This window comes from Parus major, chromosome 5 (assembly GCF_001522545.3).
Source record: "Parus major isolate Abel chromosome 5, Parus_major1.1, whole genome shotgun sequence".
Lineage (NCBI taxonomy): Eukaryota > Metazoa > Chordata > Aves > Passeriformes > Paridae > Parus > Parus major.
In genome coordinates, this window is record NC_031774.1 from 59,315,772 (window position 1) to 59,329,830 (window position 14,059).

The 14,059-nt window shown below is 46.5% G+C and overlaps 1 protein-coding gene across 4 annotated transcripts in view; it reads left to right on the forward strand.

Moving 5' to 3' along the window:
* The window catches only part of FERMT2 (fermitin family member 2), a 48,029-nt gene that overhangs the window by 14,635 nt on the left and 19,335 nt on the right, over positions 1-14,059 (forward strand). For all 4 annotated transcript variants that reach the window (XM_015631350.3, XM_015631348.3, XM_015631347.3 and 1 more), the window contains exon 3: positions 4,643-4,876. In XM_015631350.3, coding sequence (XP_015486836.2) covers positions 4,643-4,876 — 234 coding nt within the window. The remainder of the gene's footprint in view (positions 1-4,642; positions 4,877-14,059) is intronic.

A 14,059-nucleotide genomic window follows, 5' to 3' on the forward strand; every position in this document is an offset into this window, starting at 1 on the left:
TTATATTTATATTTATATTTATATTTATATTTATATTTATATTTATATTTATATTTATATTTATATTTATATTTATATTTACTTGAGATAATGGAAATGCATTTTGCCACCTCAGCTTCCCAAGTGTGCCTAAAGCATGGCAGGGATAATCCTGATTAAATCCACCCCTGGGAAAAAGCCAGGGAAAGCTGTGGAGCTCATTCTGCTGCTGTGGAAAACCCCCCAGTGGGATGGATGAGCTTTTTGCTCCAGAGGGGGATGGTCCTCCTGGATTTTTCCTTTGGGAATGCTGAAGACTGGAATTCATTGCTCTAAAAGCCATAATTTATAATTAAGGAATGAGCTGCACCCTCTGCTTCCACTGCCTCTCTGAAGGTGGAGAGAATTCCAGGGAAAACAGCGTCAGCTGCAAATCCTCTGCTTCCAAAAATCCACCAAAAATCCATAATCCAACACAGGCAGGCTTGCACAATTCCTGCTCTACCCCCTCAAGCTTGTGCAGGAGCTTTTCAATTATTTCTTATTAACCCCCAGTGTTAAGGGGATGCAGACATTGGCAGTGCCCTGTGGATTTAATCCTGGATGTGAGTGTCAGAGGGAATCTGCTGCCACCCCAGGAAATCCTCTCCCAGGGGTGGGAGCCACAAATTCCCATCCAGTGGGATTTTAACACGTGCTGGGAATGGAGAAAAAAAAGAGATTTATTCTGTCATATCAGGGCTCTGTTGTCCTGAGCAGTGCAGGGAAGGAGAGCCCATCTGCAACAGGGGATATCCCAAAATAACAAGGAAAATACAGTGTTTATACAGCGCTGGAGACTTGTATCCTCCTGCTCGAAGTCCTAAGCTGGCCCGGAGGAGCTGCCAAGTGACTCCTGCAGGAAGGAGCTTCAATAGCTGCTGCAGCAGGAAAGGGACTTAAAAAACCATGGGTTGGCAGAGGGAGAGCGTTTGGGAGCAGCCAAATCCTGGGATAAATGGGATAAATGGGATAAATCAGGCAGGGCTGCCTCAGTTTTCTTTGCCCTTCACCCAGATTCAGCCTTGCTGCTTGAATGCTGATTGTGTTTGTGGGGCTGTGTGCCACAGCGAGCCCAGAATTAAAACTCAGCCCATGTGCATCCTGATTCAGACTTATTGCTGCTCGGGTTTTAGGTGGGAATTTAAAAGATGCAGGAATTAAAATTAAAAGTTGTAATTCACGCTGGACAAGCTGGCAGGACACAACTGCAGCCAGGCGCCGGCGTGGATTGAAAGCTGAGGATGTTTCAGGTTTAAAACACTTTTTAGAGCAGCCCTTCACTCCTTCTCTCGCTGTTTTGTCCTCACAGAGGTCTGTGCAGCTATTTGTGTGGTTTAAGATGCCTCTCACATTCCCAGGGCTGTCTGGATGGCTTTCCAAAGGGAACAGCTCCGTTGGTTTTGCTGTACAAAACATCCCGAACGTCCCTCCTCGCTCACGTCGCTGCCTCTTGGCTCTGGGAGGCAAATACAACGCAAGGTTCTGCCTGGAAAAAAAAAGAGAAAAAAAAAATATCACAGTTGGGTTTTCCAGCCCTCCCAGGCTCCAGAGGTTTGGGTGCAGGCTGCAGGGAAAGGTGGGGGAAGCAAGGGAGCAGGGTTTATTTTTGAGGCCGGGAAGGAAGCGCCGTGCTTCCCTTTCCCGAGGGTGTTTCTGCTCCTGAGCCCAGCCCACGCTCCAGCTGATGCTGACAGCTCCAGCTCCCACATCCCTGCTGCTTCACCTGGGGCTTTCCTTGTCTGGAAGGGTGGCAGTGATTTCTTGTGACCCTCACATGTGTGCAGCTCGTTTTGTAGAATCCTGGGAGGCTTTGGCTTGGAAGAGGCTCCAAAGCCCATCCTGTTCCACCCTTTCCATGGCAGGGACACTTTCCAATGTCCCAGGCTGCTCCAAGCCCTGTCCAACCTGGCCCTGGACACTTCCAGGGATCCAGGGGCAGTCACAGCTGCTCTGGGAATTCTCTCTCAGCCCCTCACCACCCTCCCAGCCAGAAATTCCTTCCCAATATCCCATCCATCCCTGCCCTGTGGCAGTGGGAAGCCATTCCCTGTGTCCTGTCCCTCCATCCCCTGTAAATAGTCTCTCTCCATCTTTCTTGCAGCTTCCTCAGGCACTGGAAGGCCACAGGTCAACACAGAGCTACTTTTCTCCAGGCTGAACAATCCCAATTCTCCCAGCTTTTCCTCACAGCAGAGCTGCTCCATCCCTCTGATCATCCTGCTGACCTTCCCCTGGACTTGCAGAGCAGCTCTGTGTCCATCACATTCAGCAGCTCAGAGGAGCTGCTGCAGCTACAAACATCTCTGAGATTTGCAACCTGTAGTAAAATCCAGGTCTGGGATCTCTGAGGTGAATTTGTAGTACCTGGAGACTTACCTGAGCACTGATAAATGAGTGGCCAGCTGATAAATTGATAATAATCAATAAATTCAAGTTGTTTAATAAGATAGGTTGTATAATATGAAGTGCTCAGTGATTGATAGGAAGAGCCTGAGTTGAAATATTCAGCCTTGCTGTGAAGCTGTAACCTCAACAAATCAGTAACTTGTGAATTGGGACTCTGGTGAAGGTTTATAAACCTTTGATCAGATTTTACCAGGCTGCTGGCATTCCCTGGCCTGCAGGGATTGCTCCAAGCAATCCTGGATCCCTTGCAAAGCACCCAAGGCTCTCCTCAGCATGCAAAACTCAACCCCACAAAGCAGCTGCTAAACATTTGCCAGCCTTTTTTATATATAACTACCCCTGGGACAGGCACAGACCTTCCCCTTCCTGCTAGATCCAACATCTCACTGTTAATTGAAAGTTTTAATTACTCTAAGGCCCAGAGACTTGTTTTTGTTCCGTGGTCTGAATGGTTAATCTGCAGTGTAAACCCAAATCCCCTTCTGTTAGGCATAAATGTTACTGTTTCCAAATGCCTTTGGTTTTATCCTCCCCCTGATTTTTGGTGCCAGCTGGTTCAGCTTTCAGTAGGGCAGAAGTTGGACTTCATTACCAGAGTCCATTGTAATGATTTCTTGGATTTTTTTCCTGGTAGACAAGGCTTGTGCAAGTTTGCATGCTTTTCTATATTTGGTTTTGTTTAATTTGATTGTACAAAGCTGTTGAAAAGTCCAGCTGAACGTTTCCACTTTCTGCAGTGCTGACTGTGCCATTAAACCAGGAGTTCAAAGGAAAAATCCAGCTCCTGCTGGGTTTTCTCAGTAACCCCGAGCTCAAGATCCTGGTTTGAGATAGGGACAGACAAAATTTCATTTGTCAACGTTGTTCTCATCTCAGCTGAATTCAGATGTGGCTCGTGGGGATAATCTTCACTATCTCAGGGTCATGGAATATCCTGAGCTGGGAGGAACCATGAGGATCATCCAGTCCAACTCCTGTTCAGGACATGAAGAATCCCAGCAGGATGTTGGTGCTGAGTGTGTTCCTTGGTACCTTCATTCCCTTTGGTATTGTGTGTCTGCTGGGGATTTACCTAATCCTGGAAATTCTCCAATTCTCTGGAATTGCTCCTGCCTTTCTGGCTGGTGCCCTGCTCTGCCAAAGGATGGAGACAGGAGATTACTATTATTATTATTATTATTATTATTATTATTATTATTATTATTATTATTATTGTTATTATTAATATTAATATTAATAATATTATTATTATTATTATTATTATTGTTATTATTATTATTATTATTATTATTATTATTGTTGTTATTGTTGTTATTATTATTATTATTGTCAGCTCTTGGTTTTAATTGGGCTTAAACCAGTGTTCCATGTTGAAAATGCAGGATCACAGGGAAATCTGGAGCTGAAAACTGAATTATTCTATTACTAAATATATAGTTATATTACAAATCATTCCATTCTCTTTTCCCTGTGTGCTGGAAGGACGTGGCACTCTGTGGTTGTCAGAGTGGAAGATCCTCTGCAGGAATGGCAGGGTAGTGAAAAATATTCCAGGTGTTAGGGAAAATATTGTACAGGGTTTGTGTTTTGGGAGTTATCATCATGTTCTGGTTCCCCCAAATACTTCCCAACCTGGAGGTGACCTCCAAGGACCCCATGGTTACATCCCTGCTGGGAGGAGATGTGGCTGTTGAGTTTTCTTGGTCCTTTGGGAAGCAACTTTTAGTTTCAGCTGGGAATTTTCTGGGTTTTTTTGTAGAAACTGAAAGTCTTGTTGAATTCTCCTCGCAAACCTCCTGGTTGTGTTTTCCATGTGTGCCAAGGTGGTTGTGCCCACCTTTGGATAGCACAGGTATCCTGGATGCTGGGGAAAAACCCAAGAACTGATAGTTAACCCCAAAAACTCTGTAAAATCTCTGCTGGGGGAGGTGTTGGGTCACTCATGACCCTTTGGCTTCGTGTTCCAGACAGGATCACTCCTGAGCTGATGATCCACAGACACATTGAGTCTCATCTTTATTCCCTTGCTTTCTCCCCTCCTTTTATACCCCATCAAAACATGAAAACAAGCAGTCACTTGTATCCAGAAAGTGCTGGTGGAGGTTTTTTTGGATCAATAATTCCTTCTCAATTTTAAACACATTTTAAAACTTTTGTCCTCAGGCTCATTCCGGTCCCGCTTTTAACCGAGGGAAAAATGCCTTCTTTGTTGCAGATGTCAAGAAGGACTGGTCAGATCACGCGCTGTGGTGGGAAAAGAAGAAAACTTGGCTCCTTAAAACTCACTGGACGTTGGATAAATACGGGATACAGGCGGATGCCAAGCTCCAGTTCACCCCTCAGCACAAGCTGCTGCGCCTGCAGCTGCCCAACATGAAGTACGTCAAGGTGAAGGTCAACTTCTCCGACAGGGTCTTCAAGGCTGTTTCTGATATCTGCAAAACCTTCAGTAAGTGATGAAAAACACCCCCCTGGGGAGCTTCCCAGGAGCTTTGGCTCCTGCCTCTCCTCTGGTGCATTGTCCTGGAAATCTGATAAATCCTCAGTGTTTTCGGGCTTTGAGCACCCAGGAGTCACTTGGACATCAAACAGCCCAGGTGTCCATTTTTTTCCCATTCCAGATCTACTCTTTTGTATGTAAATACTTAAATAACAGGACCAATTGAGCCAAAAAGTGATAAGAAATGCATTTTTGGTGCTGAATTCTCTTCCATGGCAGAGCTGTCCTTGGGTTTGTCTCAGATGAGGCAGTACCAGCCCTGCTTGATGTTCAGGCTGTTGGTGTTGGTTGTGATTCTTTTTTTCCCCCTGCAAATTTATGTGCTGGATGAAAAGCAAGCCCTGAAATGGGAATTCTGCCAGCCCTGTGGGTTGTCTTCTAGTGGAAAATCATATTAGAGATTAAGTGGTGATGCTCTGCTGTAAAACTGTCCAGTGGAGGGGAGGAACCGAGCCTTGCTGTCTCCTCTTCACCCTCATTCCCTGGTGGAGGGGAAGCCCAGGAGAAAGGAGGGACCATTCCCTACCAGGCATAACTTTTTACCCATCTTCACAAATTCCTCATCCTAAAACCAGTTGTTCCTTCCTGCCCACCAAAAAGAAACCCAATGGCAGCTACACCCTGAGGAACTCCGGGAAGCGCTCCATATTGGAATTCTCCCCTCCCAAAAGAGCCTGCAGCCCATCCTCAGCTGCAGCAAATGCATTCCTGCTCTCAGAAGGCAGCAGAGGATACTCTTGGCTGACCCAGTTATTTGGGGAGGCAGGAAGAGCTCATCCCTACGTGCCATGTCCAGCCCATCCGTGCTTTGGTCGGTATTTTTAGCTGGTTACAGATCTTCGCCGTTCCTTTCCTGTTTTGTTGGGGTTTTTTTTTAAAAGCATAAATATTGGGCAGTTTCTTCTTAAAATAGAAAAGGCTTAGCCAGCGTTATTTCTGAGTGGATTTTGCTTCCCCCACCCCCGTGTCCTGCTGGCATTTGGGATGTTGTGCTAGACAGGGAGGTCCCGGGCTCGGACGCTGATGAATCTCTCCAGCAGTGACTCACGTCAGGAAATGCTGATATGGTTCATCACGGGACAGGAGAGCTGTCACTGATGCTGTCAGAACCTTTCATGGGCCTGAAGCAGCCTTTTCTTCCAACTGCAGAGCTTTTGGGGTATTTGTGACCAAACCAGTAAAATAATCCTGATATTTAAAGGTTTGGGATGGGAGGAAAAACCTCTGGGATAGCAGAGATTGGAGCTCTGAGCAGGCAGCAAGGACACATCCATCAAGGGTGGTGCTGACTTCCCTTCTGCAGCATCTGAAATGAAGTTCCTGATTTTGGGGAAAGCAGGGCTTTTACTGGAAATTTCACTTTCCTTTGAGTGACTCTCAGCAGCCTGAGCTGTTTGAGGACAGACACAAACTGCAGTGATGAAGTTGTTTGGCCCTCCCAGATGTGTTTACTGGGAGCCAGATGTTCAGCAGAGCTACTGGGAAGATGATACATGAGCTTGGATCAGCTGGAGGGAAGAGGGATTGGGATGTGGGGATACAGAAGTGCTGGAGTTGGAGGGGCTGGGATGTTCTTTCCAGGACCACAGAGGTATAAACACAAATTATATACAAATACATTTTATGTAAGTGTTAAAATGCTGATATAGATGTCAAAATACCACTATTCATATCTAATGTATCTTAACATTTATATATTTAATATATATTATATAAAAACATGTATTATGCATTAATTTAAAAAAACATATATTATAAAAATATATATTACATATTAGGAATAAAATCTCAGCTGTGAGGGTGGCCCAGAGAAGCTGTGGCTGCCCCTGGATCCAAGGCCAGGCTGGACAGGGCTTGGAGCAGCCTGGGATAGTGAAGGTGTCCCTGTCCATGGCTGGGGGTTGGAATGGAATGATCTTTAAGGTCATTTCCACCCCAGACCAGGCTGTGATTTTGTGATTCTGTGACTCTCCTTTTTCCCTCTCCAGCTGTGTTTTTCCTGCCCCATTTTTCTCCATTACCTTTCCCTGCCCTCCTCAGCTCCCCTGCACAGGATGGCTGCAGAGAGCTCTCATATCCATATTAATTAAGCTAATTATCTCTCCAAGGAAGGCTGAGCAGGTATTTCAAGGTGGAAGGGAAAAGTCCTTGTTTCCACAAATCCCTTCATTTCTGGGCTCCAGGGAAGTTAGGACAGAGCTGTGCCTGGGAGTTGCTCATGTTTTGGCTGTACCCTGTACCAGGGGCTATCTTTGCCCCTGGATCATTTAATTCCACACCTCAGTAACTCCAACAAAGCATCATTAATGACTAATTGAAGTCATTCCTGATGTTCTCAGGACTCTGGCTGGTTGCATTTATAAAATCCTCTCCACACAAGCAGGAACACCCATGGATGGATTATTTAGGGCTGTCCTTTGCTTCTGTTCCCTTTAAATTGTTACCCAGAGGTGTCACCCTTGCAGAGCGTGGCTGATTTTTAAAGAGAAGTCTCTGTTCTTGTGCAGAGGGGAGTTATTCCAAAGGGCAGCTCCCTGGGGGGAAGATGCTGGAGCCACTTGCACACCCCTCACTTTGCTGGAGGTCGTGTGAAGCCGGAAAAAAACCCAATCTCATTCCCAGTGGCTGGATTGCAGCCCCTGGATTCCCACAGCAGCCACTCAGGAGGGATAAAGGCACGGATTGACCCCGGCAGCACGAGGAGAGCAGCGGGCAGTGCATGGGATGGGCAGCTCTCATCCTGGAATCCTGCCCAGGAGCAGCTGCTGGCAGGCAGCTCCAGCCTGAAGGGCCAGCTTTGATCTGCAATTAAAGACCAGAGAAAGAGAAAGTAAAACTTCACTTTTTTATTTATTTTTTTCTTTTTTTTTTTGGAGCAACATGGATTTGTTCTTCCCGCCTGGCCGGCAGCAGGACACAGGGGTTGGGATGGGATGTTCCCTGCTCTCATCATCCCACTGGGACATAATTCCTCCCAGAAAACTGCACTCAGCACTTCATTGGTGTGAGTGGGAATATCCTGTTTGAAAGTGGGGTTTGGGAAGGTAGGAGAGGCTCAGCCATCATCTGACAAAACAACAAATGGAAAAATCCTTTTCTCCTACATGAATAAAAGGGAATTTTTCGCTGTGGGGGCAGTGAGATGCAGCATGCCCAGAGAAGCTGTGGCTGTTCCTGCATCCCTGGAAGTGTCCAAGGCCAGGTTGGACAGAGCTTGGAGCACCCTGGGATAGTGGAAGGTCTGTGGCAGGGAACTGGATGATTTTTAAGGTCCCCTCCAACCCAAACCATCCTGGGATGGCTTCACTTGATTCCAGCCCAGTGGATGCCTTGCAGCTGCTCGTGCTCTTAAGCTGTTTCCTTGCAGCATTCTGCCTGTGTTTTTTTCCATGTATCCCAGGAGCTCCAAGGGACTCCAGGCAGGCTCTGCTGCTGCTCTGTGAGCACGTGGGACAGGAAAAGCAAACAGCAAGATGCAAGTGTGAGAGTTTTTTCCCAGGCCTCGGCGTTTCCTGCCCCGGCAATGCTCCTTCTCCTGGGGACACAATTTATGTTGGAGCTGCAGGGTGAGGGGAGATGCTGTGACAGCAGAACAGCTCCCATCCTTCTCCTCTTCAGGCTGTGAAAATTTGGGATCTCTGCTGCCCTCCAGCCTGAGAAGACGAGCAGAGGAAATTCAGGTTGATGTTCATGAGAGGACAGCTCAGTGCCAGAGCTGGGAGGAGGCAGCTCTGGGAGGAAACACTCCAAAATTCATGACCAATCCCTCCCTACCCACCCTGAGGCTGTGCAAGACAGAGAAATTCCCTTCAGGCTCTCTTAATTCCCAGAGCCTGGAGGAGCCTCACACCCAGCTCTGTGTGAATTAGTCACCTGTTTTTGAAAACCCAGTCTGGGGAGCATCCTGTGCCCAGCTGTGGCAATTTCCACATCTTATTCCAGTCCCCAGCTCTCCTTCCTGCACAGGGTGAGGGTGGTGTGATCCTGAGCAGTTTGTGGAGCTGAGGGTGCAGACAGCCCCACGAGGGTGATGGGCTGCTTCCCATCATCCCAAATACCACCAGGAGGTTCCTGAGACTCTGCAGGTTCTGGGAAGGTGACACCAACCTTCCCTGCCTCAGCCTCCAGCCACCAAACGCAGCCTGAGCCGAGCTGGCGGTGGCATTTGGTGACAGTGGCATTTGGGAGTGGCAGGATGCCAGCCCAGCCCAGCCCAGGGAAGGTGACACCAGTCCTGATGTCCAATGTGACTCTACCTTTTTTTTCCCCTTTCCAAACACTCCCTGCTCCAGGACAGAACGTCCTCTGACTCCTCAAGTATTTGCAATATTTCCACGCCCTCTGTTGCCAAAAAGACTTCTATAAAAAGCCACTGTTTGTTGTTTTTTGGAGGGTTTTTTTTTTTTTTTTGCAAAACTGAAACCCTTTGTGGATGATGTGCAGCGTTCCCAGGGCTCTGTGACAGGCACATGTTGCTTTCCAGGAGGCAAAGCTGTCTGGACTTTGTGGAATCATAAAATATCCTGATTGGAAGGGACCCACAAGGATCATCAAGTCCAACTCCTGACCTTGCACAGGACAAGAACCCCACCATCCCTGGCCACTGCAAACTTCCTAAACTCTTCCTTCACACCCTGCTGGTAAATAAAGGAGTGTTTTTCCAGGAATCATGGAGTCCTGGTAGATGCACATGAGCATCTCAGGGGGGAATTTGGGGAGCAGCACCAGCATTCAGGAGGAATTTCTTCATGGAAAGGGATGGGAAGGGGCCTGTGCTGGAGTCCCCATCCCTGGGGGTGTCCAGGGAAGGACTGGACTCAGTGCTCTGGGCTGGGGACAAGGTGGGGATGAGTCACAGGTTGGACTTGATGATCCTGGATGTCTTTTCCAACCAAAATGATTCTGGGATCTCGGGATACAGGCTGTGGATGCTCAGGAGCATCAGGAGGATGCTCAGGGATGATGTTCACGGGGAGACAGAGGCGGTGAAACACCGAGCGTGGATTTGCTGCCTTTCCCTGCCTTGCAGAGAGGTTTGGCAGTGGCACAGCTATTTCTAAATATGTCCAGGGATTGGGTGTGGAAGGAAATCTTCCCATTTCCAGAGCTGGCCAAATTGCAACGTCCTCGGCTTTTTCAGCCCAAGTGTTCCGCTGCCAGCTGCGGCATTTTCCCCTTTTATTGCCTGCCCATGCTCAGCTGTCGTGCAGCATCCAGAGCAACCCCAGGAACTGGGGTCAGGGAAATAACCAGATTTAATTACAAAGTGTCTGAGATGGAAAAAAAAAAAATCCTCTCCAGTTTCCCCTCCCCTGTCCCCACCCCAGTCGTGCTCTGCATGTGGAGGAGCATCGGGTTCTATGTCACCGTGTGAGTCAGTGGATTTTTTTATCCTTACTCTGCTGTTGACAGAGACCCTTTAAATAGAATTCCATCCTGAAGACATTAGGACATGCTGGCAAAGCCAGTGCTGCCTCCTTCCTTGGAATTAGTTGGATTTTTCTTTATGGGAAGGATGTGAGCGGATTGTTATTCTCTTGTTTGTGGGATTAAATGAATGGAGTTTAATTGGGCTGGAGCTGCAGTTCAGCCACTTCAGGGGGAAGGTTTGTAGTGCTGCCTGTGCTCCAGGAGACATCTGGATAACAGGAGCCTGGGGATTTCGTCCCACTTACGGAAAAAAAACATCCAAACATTCAAGTGTTTGTTGACTCTGCCTCTCCAATGGCTCTTTTTATTGGTCTTGCAGTAATTCTTGGCTCCATCATCACTGCCTGCATCCTCCTCCTCCTCCTCCTCCTTTTCCTTCTCCTCCCGGCTCTCTCTGGGTTGGTGGTGCTCAATTTCAGCTCTGGGAACCACTGGCACAAACATTCACACCCCCTCCAAACCCCACTGACCCCGTTTTTGGGTGGTTTTGCACATCACTGCTCCCTTGGCAAATCCAGAAGTCAACAGGCACTTGGATTTTCCACCCACAATTTGGGAAGGCTCCAGCAAAACCTCTGCCAGGGTCAGCCCCAGCTGATTGCACACCCTCAGCATCTCCAGAGGCTTTGTGGGATGTCCCAAGAGAGCTGCAGGGCCCCAGGCAGTGAGTGAAGAGCTTGGCTTTTGCCCAGATAAATATTTAAGTTCCTGGGCATCTGAAGAACCCATAATAAAATGTACTGAATGTACAAACCCAGTAAACTCTGCTGGGGGGTGAGGACCTGCTCCACCAGTGTCCAGCACAACCACAGCCTTATCTCCAGGCACTCCTTAAGTTATTTAAGTCCTTTTTTAGTTTCTTTTTTGTTTTGGGTTTTTTTTTCCCCCCCCTCTGGTCTGTTTTGCAGAATTTTTATCTCAAGAGAATTTATGTTGTAGATAAGTCAGATGGTTTATTCTGTTAACTTTACACTGTGAAAAACCATGCCCAGAATTCACTCATTCCAAGAAAAAAACAAGCTTTATTTTTGGTTTTAAGTCTGAAATGGAAGAAAAATGGGGTTTGAGGTCTCATTTTTCTACGACTCGTCAGAGTGATGCACAAAGGCTGTAATTTTTATGAGTCATTGGTTGGAGGGAGCAGTGATGCAGTGCAGAGAAATCCCATTTCCCAGAGATATCCCACTTCAAAACACGTTTCCTGAAGGAGGGTGGCTGGATCAGCATTAAAGAGAGGATTTCCCCTCAATGCTGTCTGTGCTAAAAGTAAATTTATGGAGTTTTTATGTTCAAGAATCAAGGAGGTGAAACAGCCCTCTGGCCTTTAGGGGAGCCAGAAATGGGGAAGGAAATTGGATGCTGGAAGTTTCTTTGGAACATTAATTTTCTTTCTGCATCAAAATTTTCTTTGTATCTCATATTATTATCTGCATTTATGAGAACTGAATACTGAAAGTAGTGAAAAGTAGGAATTATTTCCCATAATTCCAATTTTTGGGGAAGTTGATCCATACTCAGCCCTTCCAGTCAGTGATGTCATGTTCAATATGTGGGTGATGTAAGAAAACAATAAATCTGATTTCTTGTGGGAATGGAAGCCCCTGAATCCTTTGGAAGTGCCCCAAGGGCAGGGTGGATGGGGTTTGGAGCAGCTGGGACAGTGGGAGGTATCCCTGCCATGGCAGGGGGTGGAATGGGATGGGCTTTAAGGTCCCTCCCAACCCAAACCCTTCTGGGATCCCCATCACAACACACCTCTGTGGATAAAGATGCAGCAGCTGCAAGATTTACTTGGTGGATTTAGTACAAAAAGAGCATAATTTGGGAATTTTACACCCTGTAAGGAAGATTTTTAATTTTTTTTTAAGTCAGTTTGCAGGGTGCAGATGGTGCTTTGTGAAGGAAGAGGGTTTAATCCCAGCTCTGGAGTTTGTCTCGGGGTGGGAGATAAATGGGCACAGCTGGGCTGGGTGAGAAATGAGGGATTACACAGGAAAAAGGAGCCAAGGACTTCCCTTCAGCCAGAGACAGCAGGCACAGGCAGGATCTTGCAGGCAAATGGATGAGAAGATGCTGCAGGCAGGAAAAGGGCTGGAATAACTTTCCAGAGTTGGAAAAGTTTCTCTTGGAGATTCAAAGCCGCCTTTCTGATCATATTTTGAGCTCCAAAACTCTTCCATCCAGGCTCAGGCCGTTCTGTCTCCTTCCCACAGAATCCCAGAAAGGTTTGGGTTGGAAGGGATCTCAAAGCCCATCTCATTCTACCCCTGCCATGGGCAGGGACCTTCCACTGTCCCAGGATGCTCCAAGCCCTGTCCATCCTGACCTTGGACACTTCCAGGGATCCAGGGGCAGCCACAGCTGCTCTGGGCACCCTGTGCCAGGGCCTGCCCACCCTCCCAGCCAGGAATTCCTTCCCAATATCCCATCTAAACCTTCAGTTTGAAGCCATTCCCAAAGCTGCCTTGGGAGGGTTGGTGAATTCCTGGATGGGGATGCTCCGGAGGAATTTGCCGCTCATCCGTGCTGGGATCCTCGGGCATCCCGAGGATGTGCTGCCTGCTCCATCCCCTGCTGCCATGCACTGCTTGGAAGCAGCTGCCCAAAACTTGCCCTGGATCCTTTGTATCCCACTGGGAGCATCAGGAACAACTGAGGGGCTATAAAAAGTCTCTTGGATATCAGATGGTCAAGCCCTGGGATGATTCCAGGATTGCTTCCAGAATCCGAGCCTGGCCCGGAGCCTTCTCCTGGCCTCCCTGAGTGATTCCAGCTGAGAGGCTCCAGCACTTGCTAAAGCACCAGAAATAAACCCCAGAGCCTCAGCCTTGCTCCAAAATACCAGGGGAACTCCTGGATTTAGGCTGTGCTGCCTCTTGTCCCCGGTTGTCCCAGCAGATTCCGGCTCCATGAGGTAAGCTGGCTGGGATAAATGGGAATGTGTGCAGCTGGATACGCTCAGGCTCTGAGTATTTATTGCTAGAAATGGTCAAAAAGTTGGGCAGAGTGAGTGGTGGGGGCAGGGATGGGTTTAGTGGGATGATGTGTGTGGAGGAGTAATAAATCAGGGTTAAATGGAAGCTGAAATTAGATTAAGTTTATGTATAAAAAGGAGTAAAATAGATAAATAATACAGGAATAAATATCTGTAAATACAGAGATAAAACTAAGATATAAGTTCAAAAAGTTTACATACAAAATAAATATAAATCTATATATTTTATATCTTTTTATAGATTTAAAATCCATATAGGTATCTAAATTTAAATATTTTTAGCCCTTTCAAGGCCAGATTGGACAAGGCTTAGAGAAACCTGGGATAGTGGAAGGTGTCCCAGCCCATGGCAAGGGGTGGAACAAGGTGGACTTTAGGGTTCCATCCAGCCCAAACCATTCTGGGATTCAATGCTATGATTGAAATAAATAAGTACAAATATATAAATAAAAATAAAGCTTAAAATAAATGATGCTTTCCAAAAATAAATATATATCAATATATGTACAGTATTTATATATATATATAAATATCATGTGTAACTACAAGAATATAAATAAATATTAAAATTAATTAATATATTATTTAATATATAATTAAAATATAGTATAGCATAATATAATATAAGTAATATAATATAAGCAATATAATTTAATATAAGTAATATAATTAAAAATATATTATATTATATTATATTATATTATATT